Below are 16,764 nucleotides of genomic sequence, written 5' to 3'. Positions count from 1 at the left end.
CATTTATAATGTTACAAAAGATTTCTATTTCCGATAAATGCTGTTCTTTTGAACTTTCTATTCATTTATCACTTCCACTTTGGGCCTTTTTTTCCACCTGAATTTGACTAAATGTTCATCCTACACACAAACAGCGAAAGAAATGTAAAATTTGGTGTCACTGTACTGAAAACCCAATGTAGTAATACTTCGTAAGTAATATTGTATGTGTTTTAAGAATCCTGAAAAAAAAATCTATCACGGTTTCCACAAAATATTAAGCAGCACAACTGTTTTCAACATTGATAGTAATGAGAAATGTTACTTGAGCAGCAAATCAGCATATTAGAATAATTTCTGAAGGATCATGTGACACTGAAGACTAAAGTAATGATGCTGGAATTTCAGCTTTGCGTCACAGAAATAATAACGTAAACTTAAAATATATTAAAATAGAAACCAGTTATTTTAAATTGTAATAATATTTCACAATATCACTAGCCTGGCTAACGTCAGACCTCGTCTCATTGAGAAGCGGTCTGGGAACCACATGTTCATTTTCTCGTATTTGAGGCGTGGTTTACGAATGCCCAGAGCCGTTTATTAGGCGCTACGAATGTCTATCAAATGCGCCTGTACGTAGCTCATAGCCAATCGTTTCATTTATACCAGATGACGTATGTAGAGCGACAGAAATTCGACGAGGAAGAAGACGATGGGTCAGAGATTTATGTGTACACGATGGCGTTCAGCGACTAAACTACTTAGAACACTATCTAAGGCTGCATCGAAAGGTAACTTAGCATCTGATGCCATGTTGGATCCATAGATATAAACAAACTGCTTCGGTGTGTCGCATAGACATCGTCATCGTCTTGCTGCTCCCTCCCCGTTCTGTGATTGGTTCCCTTTTTGAGGGGAAAATCTGGTCCATGGTGTCCAGGCTGCCTAGCAGCGTGAATAAAATCGCGCAAGGCAGCATGGGGAAACCCAGGCTACAATATTACTGTATTTTTTGATCAAATAAATGCAGCCTTGGTGAGAATAATAGACGTCTTTCAAAAACATCAAAAACTGACCACAAATTATATATGTAGATGTATTATACATATACAATATTCAAAGTATGTTATAAATAAAATTACAAAATGAGGACTTCAGCTAAATATCTGTTCTATTCCACCAGGAATCAAGCTCTGCTTGACACAAACCAAGCGTGTCACTATCTGTTCAGCTGTGCTATGCGTTGGCTGGCTGTTCGTCTGGATCTCATCAGTATTTCTCTCATCACCACTATAGCCCTCCTCATCGTCTTAATGCACGGCAACATTCCCCCTGCCTACGCGGGCCTGGCCATCTCCTACGCTGTACAGGTGCGCTGCTCTCACTGCCAAGTTGGGGACGTCTTGGAAGCTTGTAGGGCAGGACCGCTACTTAGCATTGCTTACTATTTCTCATAATTGTTATTCATTGTCCATTTTCTTTCCCTTCCCATATCCAGCTGACTGGCCTGTTTCAGTTCACCGTGAGGCTCCTTTCTGAAACCGAAGCCCGATTTACCTCAGTGGAGCGGATCAATCATTACATAAAGGTAGAAGCATCTGTGACACATGCGTGCTGGTTGTGTCGATGGCAAATAGAAAGGGACAGACCATTTGTTATTTAACTGACACCGCTCTCACACAAGACAACAGCTCTTTACTTTGCACAGGCCGCTGAGCCCAGCGGTCAGTGCGCTGCATAGTGAGTCTGCTACATGCCGCTCAGCAGGCTTCATGGGATGCGTTTATTGCCAGCCAGAACATCATAGCTTATGACACAGCTTGTTTCAGGAGACTTTTATCAAAGCAGAACAGTACAGCTGTCTTAGCTGCCGCCCAAGTGGCGGAGAGCATTTTACAGTGATTAATGAAGCCAATAACTCAGTCTCGCTGAGTTCTGAAGGACAAAGTATAAACTTTATACCTTTTATTTACTCAGAACCTGGAAAGCGAAGGTCCTCGTCAGATTGCCGGATCCTCCGCTCCCGATTCCAGCTGGCCATCGGGTGGACGAATCACCTTCCAGAATGTAGAAATGCGATATCGGGATGGCCTTCCTCTGGTTCTGAAGAATCTCTCCTTTAGCGTTCTTCCAGAGGAGACCGTAGGGATAGTTGGCAGAACGGGCTCAGGTACACTTGTCTACTTGACTTTTTTTATTCCTATCAGATGCTGTTTGTGTTCATCTATACTGCGAGTCATATTACTGGTGGAGGAAATAGATTGTGACACAGGTTGGTTGTTTTTTTTCAGGGAAATCTTCACTGGGTGTTGCACTCTTCAGACTAGTGGAGCTCAGCTGTGGATCAATCATCATTGATGGTGTCAACATCGCTCACATTGGTCTGGAGGACTTGAGGAGCAAGCTGTCAGTCATCCCCCAAGAGCCGGTTCTTTTCATTGGTACTGTCAGGTACGGTCCACGTCACTTTACTAAAACTAGCCATGTGCTTTCAGCTGAAGTCCTGAAGTCCTGAAGTCAAAACGATGCAGTTCACTTCCTTCAGTGTGAAAGTTACACTACATTTTATCCATGTGGAATTGATCAGATTGTGAAACTGGCATTGCATACCAGAATGGAGGGCCAAAACAAAGGCTCTGTTTACACCTCGTGTTAAGATGCGTTTTGTTCGGTCGGATCACAAGTAGACGAGGGAGAGACATTCCTGTTTACACCTGGCGTTTTAATCCATCTCTTTTGTCCACTTTCAACCACTTCTGTCCTGATTTCTTCGAGGTGGAGGGTCTATGGGCGGGTAAATGTATGTGTTTTTTCAGATCTTTTGATCTAAAGGACAAAATAAGCTCACACAATTTACACATGAACGCACCGAAGACGACAGAAAAAGACACAGAGAACAGCAGATTTAGTTTCTGATCTGACAGCCATAAGATCAGGAATGTTAGAAATTGTAAGAACATTGTGCTCATTGTGCACAGTTTAAATCCCATCTGGCAAGCGCTTCCCATAATGTTTACGAGTTAGGTCAGTAGGCGGAGAGTAGGAGATCTTTTGTGGCTGTTCAAACATATTCAACCACATGAACGTTTACAATACGAAAGCAGTCCGGTCTAATGCGTTTTCAACTCCCTCTGGAAGTGGTCAAAAGTGGACAAGCTCCAAACATTTTAGAACCCTGCTTATGCCCGTATTTTGTGTCGTCCACTTGTGATCCGATCGACCGAAACGCGTCTTAATACCAGCTGTAAACAGGGCCTAAGTCATTTCAGAAGTTGAGCAAAATCAGCAAATAATTATGTTTTGACGAAAGATTGCCAAGAGAAGCATTTTTTTTCTTTGGAATAACACGCACTTTATGAATCGTGCACAGTAAGACCAGGGGCAGTTTATGTTGACCATGTGGACTAAGTTGCTTATCTCAACTTCAGATCAAATCTGGATCCCTGGGATCACTATACTGATGCACAGATCTGGGAAGCACTGGAGAAAACGCACATTAAGGACATGGTGAGTAGTTTTGGAATTATTTTCCAAAGGCAAATGTCTTCGAGTAGCTGTGCCTTAGAGGTTGTAATGTGTTGATTTGGTTTCAGGTTAACCAGTTGCCCAATTCACTACATTCAGAGGTGACCGATAATGGAGAGAACTTCTCAGTGGGAGAGAGACAACTTCTATGTGTGGCCAGAGCTCTTCTAAGACACAGCAAGGTAACTGTTAGGATTAACTGGATTAACTCCTGAACGCTTCTTCTCAGCTCTGCTCTTTAATTAACTACCAATTGGTCATGCAGAAGCAAACGAACATGCTTAAAATGCATTAATATTACCAGGTACTATATTGTGATGATCTGAGGTGATAAGTTCTTATCACCAACATTTTGTCACAAAACACATTGTGGTTGGCTCAAGCCATGTTTATCTTCTTTTCAAGTGATCCCATATTTAGTGACGCATCTTCTGTTCATTTTCTTGTGTGGTGGCACCCAAAGTGGCACCCAAAAATGAAAATTATGTCATCATTTTCTCACCCTCATGTCGTTCCAAACTTCTTCTTGTCTTTCTTCTGTGGAACATAAGATAACATATTTTGAAGAATGTTGTCTACCAAACAGTTTTGCACTTTAAAATTGATAAACCGGTTTATTTTGCTGCCCTAATTCTATTTGCTTATATGATTTGTTGCAGTATATTATTTGCATCATTGTTTTTCTCCTGCGGTTGAGAAGCACTGATCTACAATTCTGGTGAATCTCAGCTGTTGTAAAATGGTGAAACATTGCCACCACATGGCAGACAGTGACTCTTGCTAGTATAACATTTTATCCAATCCTTTCTTTTTGTTTTTTAAACTTGCCGATCATGTAATCCTGGGAAGCTTTGCACAAAATGTGCAATGATATCAGAAAGGGATAGGATGTAACTGTCTGTACAGAACAGTTCACATGGAATTATATCATGGAATTACATCTGATCTGTGACGCTCAGTTTAATAATCCTCTTCTGGGGAAAATTATACCAGTGGTTCCTCAACCTTTTTGACTCCAAGATCCTCCATTGTCCACAACAATATTAGAAGAAACAAAACTCTAGTAAAAAAAAAAAAAAACTTAGTTTAATCTATTGGTACTCCTTGTTTCTGTAAATTTTGTACAAAAAATAATATATATATATAATTAAAATAACGACATCAGGATTCCAGAAGTTTAGGAACTGAATGTTCTTGTTAACCAATGAATTTACGTGACTCATGATTTACTGGATAAGGATTAGAATGATTTTTAAATATAAAATATCAAAAGTCATTGTGAAGCTCTCTTTGAATTGAGGTCTCTTAGTGACCCCTGTTTGAGAACCAGACTTTACTTTGATTTAGACTTTACAGTTTAAATATTAAACACATTTTTACTGAATTATTTGTGAATGTTCTTGAACAAAAATGAAAGACTATTGTTCAATCAATATGTCCTGCCCCAGCTGTGTGTATGGCTGTACGTATGAAGAATAAAAAAAACGAGACTCATTGGATCAGGTGACCCTCTTCCACTGCACCAAGGTCCAGTTCAGACCATAGACTGTAAAAAATAGGTTCAGACGCTCATTGTAGGTGTTTTCTACGGTGGAAAGGGGTCATCATAAGCACCCTGATCATCTAATAGATTTCCCCTTTAAATTTAATTTGAAACTGTTACTAAAGCAAAACAGTGAACATAATTATGTTGAGGATGTGTATTTATGTTGGAGAATGGCACCGGTGTTATCTCTTCTACTCCTCAGTGCTGTTTCTAGTGCTTAGTCTGTCTTAACCGTTTTTCCTCCTAACTCCTCCATCACTTTAAAATATAGCATTCTGTGTAGAATTCAGATGGGTCCGATTCGCTGGTGATCTGCGCCGACTCTGTGCTCTCGTGTCTCTGGACCGAAGCAGACTGTGTGTGAGCTGTGGCGGTTCAGTGACACCAACGTGAAACCAGACTTCATATTTACCCTGTCTGAATTGTTCCCTATCCCCCCCACCCCCTAAATTCATGCAGTTAGCTAACTTCATGTATTCATTTAAGGCAGAAACAATGAGCTCATTAAAGTAATTATTACAAGTGGTGAACATAATGATTATAATATATAGAAAATCTGGTAGTGGTGCATGCTAATTCAGAGTTGGCATCATCTGAAGTCCTGTCAAGAGTTGGCGCCGTCTCTTCACAGGTGTTGGGTCATCTGAAGTCTTCATAAGAGGCTGGATCCAAACTGGAGCTGGCGTAGACGAGACTGGTCATTATGTTTTGGCTCATCAGTGTATGACCATTTCATGGGGTGTTGAAATGAGAAACGATTGTCCATTGAAAAGATTTTGATTATAACATTGATGATCACAAACTTGTGCTGAATGTGTATTTCAGATCCTACTCTTAGATGAGGCAACAGCTGCTATCGACACAGAGACAGACCGCCTCATACAGGACACTATCCGCAGCTCTTTCAGCGGCTGCACCACTCTAGTGATTGCCCATCGTCTCAACACCGTGCTGAACTGTAACAGGATCATGGTCCTGGACCAGGGGCAGGTGGGTCTCCACTTTCATCTGCTGTTGTTTTAATGATAATCATACAGTGAACCCAAAGGGACAGCGTCAGTAGAACATGTTCATGCTCCAAAGGTTCAGCTTTGAGTCTCAAATTAGATAAATGTGTTAACTCTTAAAAAAATTCTATATATACACAATGTATATCTACAGAGAGCTGTCAAAAACATTAACATGCAATTAAAGTGTTGTTTTGACTAACTTGATTGTTTGTAGAATAACTGATTCAGGACAGTAAAGTTAGTTTTAAGAAAAGCTTAAAGGGATACTCGGCTTTTTTTGGAAATAGGCTCATTTTACAACTCCCCCAGAGTTAAACAGTTGAGTTTTACCGTTTTCGAATCCATTCAGCTGATCTCCGGGTCTGGGGGTCCCACTTTTAGCATAGCTTAGCATAATGAATTGAACCGGACAAGACCATTAGCATCTCTCTCAAAAAAATGAACAAAGAGTTTCGATATTTTTCCTATTTAAAACTTGACTCTTCTGTAGTTACATCGTGTACTAAGACCGACAGAAAATGAAAAGTTGCGATTTTCTAGGCTGATATGGCTAGGAACTATACTCTCATTCCTGCGTAATAATCAAGAAACTTTGCTGATATGACGCAGCACCTGATAATAGTCCCCAGCTCAGTAGCCTATTATCAGGCGGCATGTGCTGCGTCATATCATTACACCTGCTGGACTCATGGTACTGCAGCAAAGTTTCTTGATTATTACGCATGAATGAGAGTATAGTTCCTAGCCATATCAGCCTAGAAAATCGCAACTTTTCATTTTCCGTCGGTCTTAGTACACGATGTAACTACAGAAGAGTCAAGTTTTAAATAGGAAAAATATCGAAACTCTTTGGTCATTTTTTTGAGAGAGATGCTAATGGTCTTGTCCGGTTCAATTCATTATGCTAAGCTATGCTAAAAGTGGGACCCCCAGACCCGGAGATCAGCTGAATGGATTCGAAAACGGTAAAACTCAACTGTTTAACTCTGGGGGAGTTGTAAAATGAGCCTATTTCCAAAAAAAGTGGAGTATCCCTTTAATGTGTCATTTGTTTAGAGATTGCACTTGGTTTGATATTTTGCGTCAAAAAACTGCTTATATGTATACATTATGGACTAAAAACAGTCAATATAGACAAAGTTATGGTCATGTAACATCTTATCATCTTTGAAATAGATTTTGGAGTTTGACACCCCCTCAAACTTGCTGGCCAATGAAAACTCATGTTTCCATGCCATGATGGTGGCAGCAGAAGAAACGCTCACCTGTAAGAACTAAGCAGGCGTTGAGCACACGGACCCTCTGCTCTACGAAACATTCAGAGAGGACGAGAGGCCCTCCAACCTGCTGCTGAGAAGATTTATACCAGATGCAGAGTTAAAATCCTTCAAGCTGCTGAAACTGAGATTTTCCGTTTGTTTGTTATACTTTAAGATAATGATAATGTTGTTGTTCACACAATGAGAGATTTTGAGTTCATACGGTATACGATGTCTTGAAGGACAGCTTTCCAATGGAAACATTTATGTTGATGGCACTTTATTTGTGTTGACGTGTGAATAATCCTGCCTGCCAGAGAGGCGTCCTGACTCTTGCCGTCAGACAAGTGTTGATTGAGGGCATTTCTCATGCTGGACTAGATCTTCTGCCTGTGTTTGGTAGAAGTAAATTTAGCACACTGATAAATGTAATTTATTTACATTTTCTTTTATTTGCTATAATTCATGTTGGGCTCTATAAAGTATGCAAGATATGTATTGACCATAAGGTATTATTGAATTGCCTTATATGTATCTGACGTTTTCATGCATATGAATCCAACCAAAGATGACATTCAAATCAGTCACACATATCAATCATTCCAGAGATCAGCACCAAAAAAAGAGAAATGTGTTTTATTTTCATTATTCTTATTCTTTTTTGTTGTTGTTGTTGTTGGTGTCACTCATACTGTGTAAGTTATGTGCCTCTGCTGTTATATATATGATGGATGTCTGTCAAAAGCATTGTGCAATTAAGTGTTTTAGAGAGAAAAATGTGCAATGTGATTTATTATAATAATTCATCAAGACTATAATTCTAAGTGCATATTTCTGTTATCTGACATCATTTTCTCAACAAAAATCCTAAAAAAAAATCCCTTAGATTCTTGAGGAGTGCCTGTACTTCTTCATATCAAGACCTCACTGCATGATCTCTTCAGGAATGATTGAGAAGTTGTTTATATTTTCCAAGCTGAATTGCACAGGTACCTGAATTATGCAGGAATTTGGATCTATAGGCCTTTGGCAGTCTATTTATTATTATTATTATTATTATTATTGTTATTGTTAAATAAATGTATGCCACACCATGCAGTATCTCTTTAGATATTAATCTTGGAAATATCAAGATAAATACAAATCAGTTCACAAGCTTAGATATGTTAATCATTAAGAGTTGCCTTGTTCTTTAAGATCCATAGATTATACTTTTGTAGTTGTTGAACACTTGATTGTTATAAAAATGTTTTATTGAATAAAAAGTATATTTATACATTTAACTGCTTTGTGTGTGTAAGACCTTTGTCACAGTTGAAAGATAAAGATTTTTTTTAAATTTACATTTTGTTCCTGCATGCCTTTAAACACCATTAAGAATTTTTTTGATTTTTTTTTTTAATATAAATATGACACTTTATATAAAGACAAACGTAATATAAACATTTCATAGGAAAAAAAAGATTTATATTTCATGGTTCTCACTTTGGACTTTTATCATCCTAAGCAGTAATATCACATTCTCTGGTAATATACATGTAGCCTCATGCATTTTAATTTGCCTATAGTCACTCATCTAGCAGTAATAAAAAACACAACACGAAACAAAATAACCACAACGACGCTGCAGGAGCTCTAGATCGAACAAATAAAGTCATTATAATCAAAGAAGCTCCATTATTTTGTACTGAAGGGACTTTTATGTTGTCTTGTATTTTCCCATCAATCCCGTCGTAGCGGAAGCATCGGTGAAGCTGCGGAGCTCTAGCCGCAGCAGCAGCGCTCAGGATCGGCCACACACCGGGCTGACATGCCGCGGGGATGATGGCTGCCTTCGGCATTCTGAGCTACGAACACAGGCCTCTTAAACGGCCCAGACTCGGTCCCCCGGACGTCTATCCACAGGACCCGAAGCAAAAGGAGGTTAGGCCACTTTCCCTCTTCCTCTCTAGCCACATTTAACGTTTAAATAGTGAATTACAGAGTGTTTTTTCAGGGATGTTAAGACGAGGCCCTGCCGTCTGCTAACGACCAATAACAATGAACCGAACGGCTCGACTAGCTGAACAGAAAAACATAATTTATTGCCTTAAAATAATTTCGGTCTTCATCTTTAGTTGTTGTTGCAGATGGCTAGAGAGACAAAAGGGATATTTTATTAGTGAAACTCCGCTTTAAAAATGACGTAAGGATCTATATTTATCGAGCTTTTTGTTTAATGCCACTTTCATCGTCGCAGTGCCATTTAAAAAGCGCGTCATATGAAATGTACGACTGTTAATAATCATTATCTTGTGTTTGTATAATTAGGAAATAAGTATTTGCAATCAATAAAGCTTTATTTGAGATGTAAACAATCCCAATAGCCCGTTAGTACTGTCGGGTTGTTTATGTTTGTTGACAACTGCTCGTGGATTGAAGTGTTTGTCATGGATGCGTTTTAAAACCTAGCGAGCTGTCTAGATAGGCAACGTTTGTAGCCATCATTGCCTCGTTCAGAATTTTGTATATTAATGATCTATGCATGCAAAAACCATGTACGTGCCTGTGATGCCTAAAAATGGTTTCCAGGTAACGTTAGACACAACCATTATATCACAAACGGATTAAGACTGTTGTCAAGAAGATAGAAGCAACAGAATATATATATATATATATATATATATATATATATATATATATATATATATATATATATATATTATATAAGGTGTGTGGATTGCATCACGAGTCTTATTTTTCAGCATTGCATGTGATCTCTTATACTTGTGCCTGCAGATTTTTCAGTCTGAATCTATTTTTTACAGTCTATGGTCTGAATTCAGTATTTTGAGCTCTCATAAGGATGGAGGACTGATTAACTCTGATTAACTCTCCTGTGCACTGTAATGAGATATGCATGTAGTAACTGAAACTATCACTCTCTCGTTTATTAGGATGAGTTGACGGCATTGAACGTCAAGCAAGGATTTAACAACCAGCCGGCTGTTTCAGGCGATGAGCATGGCAGCGCTAAAAATGTCAATTTCAACCCTTCAAAGGTAAGATTATCAATTCATTCAAAGGTCAATTGCATGCATGCATTTTATTACAGTCTCATCCTCATTCGTTTACACTGGGGATTCCTGTTTCCTTCTGCTTTTCAGATCAGCTCAAACTTCAGCAGCATCATCGCAGAGAAGTTACGCTGCAACACATTTCCAGACACTGGGAAGAGGAAGCCGCAGGTCAATCAGAAGGACAATTTCTGGCTCGTCACAGCCAGGTCACAGAGCTCCATTAACAATTGGTTCACGGACTTGGCCGGGACCAAACCCCTAACTCAGCTTGCTAAAAAGGTTAGCTTTTGCCTTGTTCCTTTTTGTGAACTCTTAACAGATCACTTGTTGTATTTCCCTAATATGTTAATAGCGCACAAACCTCTGAGCATTACAGTATTTCACAGTGGGAGGTCAAATGCTCTTTTCTTGGGGTTTGCATTAGTCTAATTGCTGTGTGTGTGTGCGCTAGGTTCCTATCTTCAGCAAGAAAGAGGAAGTGTTTGGCTACCTTGCCAAGTACTCTGTGCCGGTGATGCGATCTGCCTGGATGATTAAAATGACATGTGCGTATCACGCTGCCATAACTGAAACCAAGGTGAAGAAGAGGCATGTCATTGACCCCTGCATAGGTTAGTGTGGTAAATGTGCATCGTTCTGTATGCTCATATAAGAATTGTCCTCTTTTAATTCTCGAAAGAAGATGGGATGTCCTCTGTTGTTGTGCTGTGTAATTGGGCTTTGTGCTGCAATGCCTCACTGGTTTTATCTGGCTTCTGTAGAATGGACTCAGATAATTACTAAATACCTGTGGGAGCAGCTGCAGAAGGTGGCGGAGTTTTACAGACAGTCTCCCAGCCAGGGCTGCGGGTCTCCTCTGCCCGCTCCTCCTGCAGAGGTCGAAACGGCAATGAAACAGTGGGAGTACAACGAGAAACTGGCCATGTTCATGTTCCAGGTGGGTGGGCCCATTTACTTAAAGTCTGCATGAAACTAACGACTTTTCTTCCCTATTGGGACGTATATCCGAGTGAAACTGCTTCCCGAGCAAGAACGAATGTAGGGTGGGGCTTGATTTTGTCCATAGGGAGTTGATTGGATGCTTGTGGTTTGCTATTGGTCAATTTCATGTGAGTGACATGTTGTCATGTCCTCGCACCAGTAAACGCGTCATCAGAGAAGAAAGGAGATGTCACTGCAAGTGGGAGGGGATACATGATTGAAAAAAATAAGGATGTGTGGACGGATAAATCATTTTATAATAAATACTGCAATATCCTAGAGCTACACGATTATTCGTGTTCCTAACGATCTTGTTCCTAAATTACAACAATTAGCCTGTCTATTAAACCTTTGACAAAATCTCAGCGGAACATTCATATCTGCGTTGGCGCTGCTGCTGAGCCAGAGAGAGCAGTTGTCATGTTTAGGTATGAAACAGCTTCACAAACAAGTCTTGTGAACATCACAGTATGGTTGTGTAAATTACATATATTCAAATTATCACAGAAGTACATGGGATAAAAGTTTATATTTCGGATATAAACACTGATGTCTATGGTAGCAATCAAAATAGAGCAAATCACCTTTTGAAAGTAACTTGACACTTCAAATAAAGATTGTATCTACATCGTTACACCAGTAGATGGCGTTGTCATTGAATCATTCATTCAAGTGGTTTGCTCAAACACTGATTCATCCAGTAAAGAAAGGCCCAGTCCCAAATGGCACACTTCATATGTACTTTAGGTCTTGTGGACTTACAATGACTGCCGCGTGCGCGTGTCCGTTAAGTCCATGGGACTTTTTAGGGTGTCCCATTTGTCATTTTAGGTTTCAGAAGGGTGCTCGTGAGTGCCCCCTATGCAGTCGATATGCGCACTTTTGCCGAGCCTGCACTGATGCGACCTCTGCATCAGACTTCTCCCTGACAGTCAAAGCGGCGTTACGACACAAAAGTGCGGACTCGTAGGAAGACCGCGAGTGCTTAGGGTGCCATTTGGGACAGGGCCAAACAAGTGAAGTATTTATGAGTGAGTCATTGAATCATTCATTCAAACCATTAATTTAAATTTTTATAATTCACTCAAATTAATCAAACTATTTTAATGTTTAAGTTATGACTGCAGCATTTCACATTTTTGTCAGAACCTCTAGAAAGTTACAAGTTATTTTGTTTAGTTTGTCTGTTTAGAATCGTGGGACAATCGTGATCTCTATTTGGAAAAAATTCATAAATATTGTGATTCCTAATTTATCCAGAATCGTGCAGCTCTATAATATCCCATTAAAAAACAAAAAACAAGAATTGTCAATTTTGATTTCATGGTGATTTTAAAGATGCTGTGTGTTGCCATCTCATGTAGTACAGAGGCTGTCAGATCTGAAGTCATTGTGTTAGGTCTGGGTGTCATGGTGTTATACTGTTTGAAGGTAGAAATGTCTCACTGTCCTGTTATTAAAGGGATATTTCACTGCTGGAAAGATGAATGTTTATTTAAATTGGGTCATTTATGTAGTAGAAATGTGAAATTATTGTAGAAGTTGGTGCCTTCTAGACTGAGAAAAGCCAGAAAAGGTATTTTTGGCTCATGTGGATGAAAGACAACAACTCCCAGAATGCACTTGCTTCGCTGCCCTACGAGGACACTCCTAAGCCATGCCTACCGGTTGCAGAGGGCAGTATCGGAAGAAATGATACAACTAGACTACTAGTTGACTCGAAACTGAAAAGACGCCATTTTATTGTGAGATCCCCCTATGGGCAGGTTGAACACATGCGGAACGAGCTCCTACTACTGGCTGGAGTCTCTCGCCTCTGGCCAAAAAAGCCTCAGATGACGCAAAATGATGATTTTTGCGTCATCTGATTTTTTTTTCCAGACACACAATACATAAATCTCTCGTCTCAGGGGGACATGAGGGAGGGAAGCACAGTCATTCAACAATACTACTGGGTTTCTACTGATACAAAGCTTAATGCTAATCGGTGAAGTATCCCTTTAAGTGAGTTCAACAAAGAATTTAGAGTTATGTCCCACAAAGATGACATTATAAAAGGGAGAGTTCACCTAAAAATATTAATTTCTGCAAAAGCTGCAAATGTGATTCATCCGGTCAGAAATTGAAGTCATAACTCTCCCGTTATTATTATTCTTATTATTATGTTAGTTTTGCGAATCATTCACCTGTTATGATTAATCTTAGAATTACATCATTAGTTCCAACTAATAAAATGAAGTCTCAGATTATTTGTAAATCATTTATTTAGTTTTTGTATCCAAATATATGTATTGCATATATGTATTGGTGAATCTGATGCGTGTCATTTATGTGCTCATCGTGGCTCAATTATAGTCATATCTTATTTTAGTTGATTAAATTTGGATAGGAGAAAGAATTGAACATGAAAAATGACACACTTCACCATTAATCTATACACTACCATTCAAAAGTTTGGGGTCAGTAAGATTTTAAATGTTTATGAAAAGACTCTTATATCCACCAAGGCTTCATTACTTTGGTCAAAAACAGTAATATTTTTAAATTTTGTTTTCTATTTGAATATATTTTCAAATGTAATTTATTCCAAGCCAAGTTTTCAGCATCATTACTCCAGTCTTCAGTGTCACATGATCCTTCAGAAATCATTCTAATATGATGATTTGCTGTTCAAGAAACATTTCTTATTATTATCAATGTTGAAAACAGTTGTGCCGCTTAATATTTTTGTGGAAATCATGATGCTTTTTTTTCAGGATACATTGATGAATAGAAAGAAAATCATTTAATTGAAATAGAAACCTTTTCTAGCATTATAAAAGTCTGTTCTGAATAAAATTATGAATTTATTTGAAAAAGACCCTAAGCTTTGAATGGTAGTGTATATATATGATATGTACTGATTGTTTTTGAATGGAGCAAAATGAGATGGAAAATTACTTGATACGTGATATTGGTCATACTAGCATTTATAATTCATTTGGCAATTTTTTTTGTGGATATGATTGTTTATTGTGTGTGTGTGTGTGTGTGTGTACATAGGATGGCATGTTAGACAGACATGAGTTTCTCACCTGGGTGCTGGAGTGTTTCGAGAAGATCAGACCTGGAGAAGACGAGCTTCTTCGATTGCTGCTGCCGCTCCTGTTACAGGTCAGTTTAACACAATTTACCAGATTTGAATGAATTCTGCAGATTTTTCTCCTGAAATCAAGGCCATAAAAGCCCTTAAAAGCTTCGGTCTGTCTTTACAGTCGTTTTCTGAATGGAGTGTGATGATTTTGACCTCTTGTCATTATTTCATTCAGTATTCTGGGGAGTTTGTGCAGTCAGCCTATTTATCTAGGCGGCTGGCGTATTTCTGCACACGCCGGCTCAATTTGCTGCTGAGCGATGGCAGTCTCGGCCCGGGCCCAGGCGGCCACCCGGCCCACAGCATTTCAGCACAGCAAGGGAACGCTCTGCCCCCCACCCCCACCTCCCAGCCTTCAGGGGGCAACCAGCCCCAGACCCCCTTCACAGACTTCTACATCTGCCCCCAGCACAGGCCCGTGGTGTTTGGACTCAGCTGCATGCTGCAGGTACTGTCTTAAGTGTGTCATTCCAGCTGCATTCCTCTGATTCCTGTCTTCCTGTTTATTGATGCCAGTTTCGTTCTGTTTGTCCCTGTGTAGAGCATCGTGTTGTGCTGCCCCAGCGCTCTGGTCTGGCACTACTCACTGACAGATAGCCGTAATAAGACCGGCTCCCCGTTAGACCTCTTGCCAATTGCCCCCTCTAACCTGCCCATGCCGGGGGGCACCAGCACCTTTAACCAGCAGGTTTGATTTCAGTTGATTTTGCATCATCTGATCCTCTGGCACTTCATCTAGTGAGTTTGTCTAAAGGAATGTGATGTTTCTCAGGTTCGGGCCAAGGTGAGGGAGATTGAAGAGCAGGTGAAAGAGAGAGGGCAGGCTGTGGAGTTCCGCTGGTCTTTCGACAAGTGTCAGGAAACCACAGCAGGTGGGCATGAATGAGCTGTTCAGGATCTCAGTATGGACAGGACTTGTTTTATTTTGGTACAGCCTGTTTAATGTATAATCCCGATAGGTTTCACTATTAGCCGGGTTCTGCACACATTGGAGGTTTTGGATAACCACAGCTTTGAGAAGTCTGACTTTAGCAATTCCCTGGACTCGCTGTATAACCGGATCTTTGGCTCGGGTCAGAGCAAAGATGGACACGAGGTAAAGACAACGGTGTTTTCATTTGTTTTTATGTGGTCCCACTGAACAAGCTACACTACAGTTCAAATATTGGGGTTAGTATTTTAACTTTTTTGAGAGAGAGAAATGAATACATTTAGGATGCATTAAATTGATCAGAAGTGACACCAAATACATTCGTAACGTTACAAAAGATTTCTGTTTCAAATAAATGCTGATCTTTTGAACGGCCTATCCTCAGTTTGATGTTTAATTTCCTGTAATGTGCTGGTAACTGTAGATGAGTCCAGACGACGATGCGGTGGTGACCCTGCTGTGTGAGTGGGCTGTTTCCTGTAAAAGGTCAGGGCCGCACAGAGCCATGGTGGTGGCCAAACTCCTGGAGAAGAGACAGACGGAGATTGAGGCAGAGGTGCTGTTGGGAACCAAAAACACTAAACATTATTTTACATTATGAAAATAGTTTCATAATGTCCAACTGCACAGTTCACATTTGACAGTTTCTGTGTGTGTTTTTAGAGGTGTGGAGAGTCAGAGGTCGTAGATGAGAAAGGCTCTGTGTCATCGGGGTCTCTGTCTACTGCCACACTGCCTGTCTTCCAGGACGTCCTACTGCAGTTCCTGGACACTCAGGCCCCTGTGCTCAGTGAGTCACTATATCCGTGTCCATTGGGATGGTTTTTTAACTTGGTTCCATTTCTGGCTTTAGGGATGGATTATACTTTTAAATGAATTTAATCTTTGTCTCTGTGTCTGTGAAGCTGAGCCCGGGAACGAGAGCGAGCGAGTGGAGTTCTCTAATCTTGTGCTGCTCTTCTGCGAGCTCATCCGTCATGACGTCTTCTCACACAACATCTACATGTGCACCCTCATCTCCCGGGGTGACCTGGCCTCCGATTCCCATCTGCCCCGCCCACGTTCCCCCAGCGACGAGCCCTCTGACGAATCGGAGCGCAAAGAGCAGGATGCAGGAAGCAGTGTTAAAATCGAGGCAAGTAGCTTATTTGTTTTTCAGTCACAGTGTAATATAATTGGTTTTAGAATTTACTATAATGCTTTAATTTGTTTTTGTTTTTAGGATACTGGTATGTCAGAGTCGATGGAGATGGATCACAACTCAAGCGCTAACTTTGATGAGGTTGGAGAGAGTGTTTCACAATACATGTCTATTTTGTAATAGTGATGGTACCAACA

General features: G+C 40.0%; 2 protein-coding genes across 19 annotated transcripts in view; both read left to right on the top strand.

Annotated features, from left to right (window-relative positions):
* LOC311303292 (ATP-binding cassette sub-family C member 5) overlaps positions 1-8,191 on the top strand; it is a gene marked incomplete at its 5' end in the record, with an annotated part of 37,429 nt that extends 29,238 nt beyond the window's left edge. For all 4 annotated transcript variants that reach the window (XM_084429698.1, XM_084429699.1, XM_084429700.1 and 1 more), the window contains 8 exons: positions 1,166-1,352; positions 1,481-1,570; positions 1,960-2,152; positions 2,274-2,433; positions 3,411-3,489; positions 3,576-3,689; positions 5,879-6,043; positions 7,240-8,191. In XM_084429698.1, coding sequence (XP_084285824.1) covers positions 1,166-1,352; positions 1,481-1,570; positions 1,960-2,152; positions 2,274-2,433; positions 3,411-3,489; positions 3,576-3,689; positions 5,879-6,043; positions 7,240-7,341 — 1,090 coding nt within the window. In that variant the 3' untranslated portion in view covers positions 7,342-8,191. The remainder of the gene's footprint in view (positions 1-1,165; positions 1,353-1,480; positions 1,571-1,959; positions 2,153-2,273; positions 2,434-3,410; positions 3,490-3,575; positions 3,690-5,878; positions 6,044-7,239) is intronic.
* Positions 8,192-9,008: 817 nt separating this feature from the next.
* Positions 9,009-16,764, top strand: part of med12 (mediator complex subunit 12) — a 34,417-nt gene continuing 26,661 nt past the window's right edge. For 5 of the 15 annotated variants that reach the window (XM_084429430.1, XM_084429428.1, XM_084429419.1 and 2 more), the window contains exons 1-13: positions 9,067-9,245; positions 10,259-10,660; positions 10,833-10,992; positions 11,143-11,318; positions 14,405-14,515; positions 14,671-14,943; positions 15,037-15,183; positions 15,268-15,367; positions 15,455-15,591; positions 15,851-15,982; positions 16,090-16,216; positions 16,332-16,561; positions 16,649-16,708. In XM_084429430.1, the coding sequence (XP_084285556.1) occupies positions 9,144-9,245; positions 10,259-10,660; positions 10,833-10,992; positions 11,143-11,318; positions 14,405-14,515; positions 14,671-14,943; positions 15,037-15,183; positions 15,268-15,367; positions 15,455-15,591; positions 15,851-15,982; positions 16,090-16,216; positions 16,332-16,561; positions 16,649-16,708 (2,157 nt within the window). In that variant the 5' untranslated portion in view covers positions 9,067-9,143. Of the gene's footprint in view, positions 9,246-10,258; positions 10,661-10,832; positions 10,993-11,142; positions 11,319-14,404; positions 14,516-14,670; positions 14,944-15,036; positions 15,184-15,267; positions 15,368-15,454; positions 15,592-15,850; positions 15,983-16,089; positions 16,217-16,331; positions 16,562-16,648; positions 16,709-16,764 lie in introns of all 15 variants that reach the window. The other 10 variants (XM_084429427.1, XM_084429429.1, XM_084429426.1 and 7 more) reach the window with 5 other exon arrangements.

This window comes from Rutilus rutilus, assembly GCF_951802725.1.
Source record: "Rutilus rutilus genome assembly, chromosome: 14".
Lineage (NCBI taxonomy): Eukaryota > Metazoa > Chordata > Actinopteri > Cypriniformes > Leuciscidae > Rutilus > Rutilus rutilus.
This window is presented reverse-complemented; position numbering and strand designations above follow the sequence as displayed.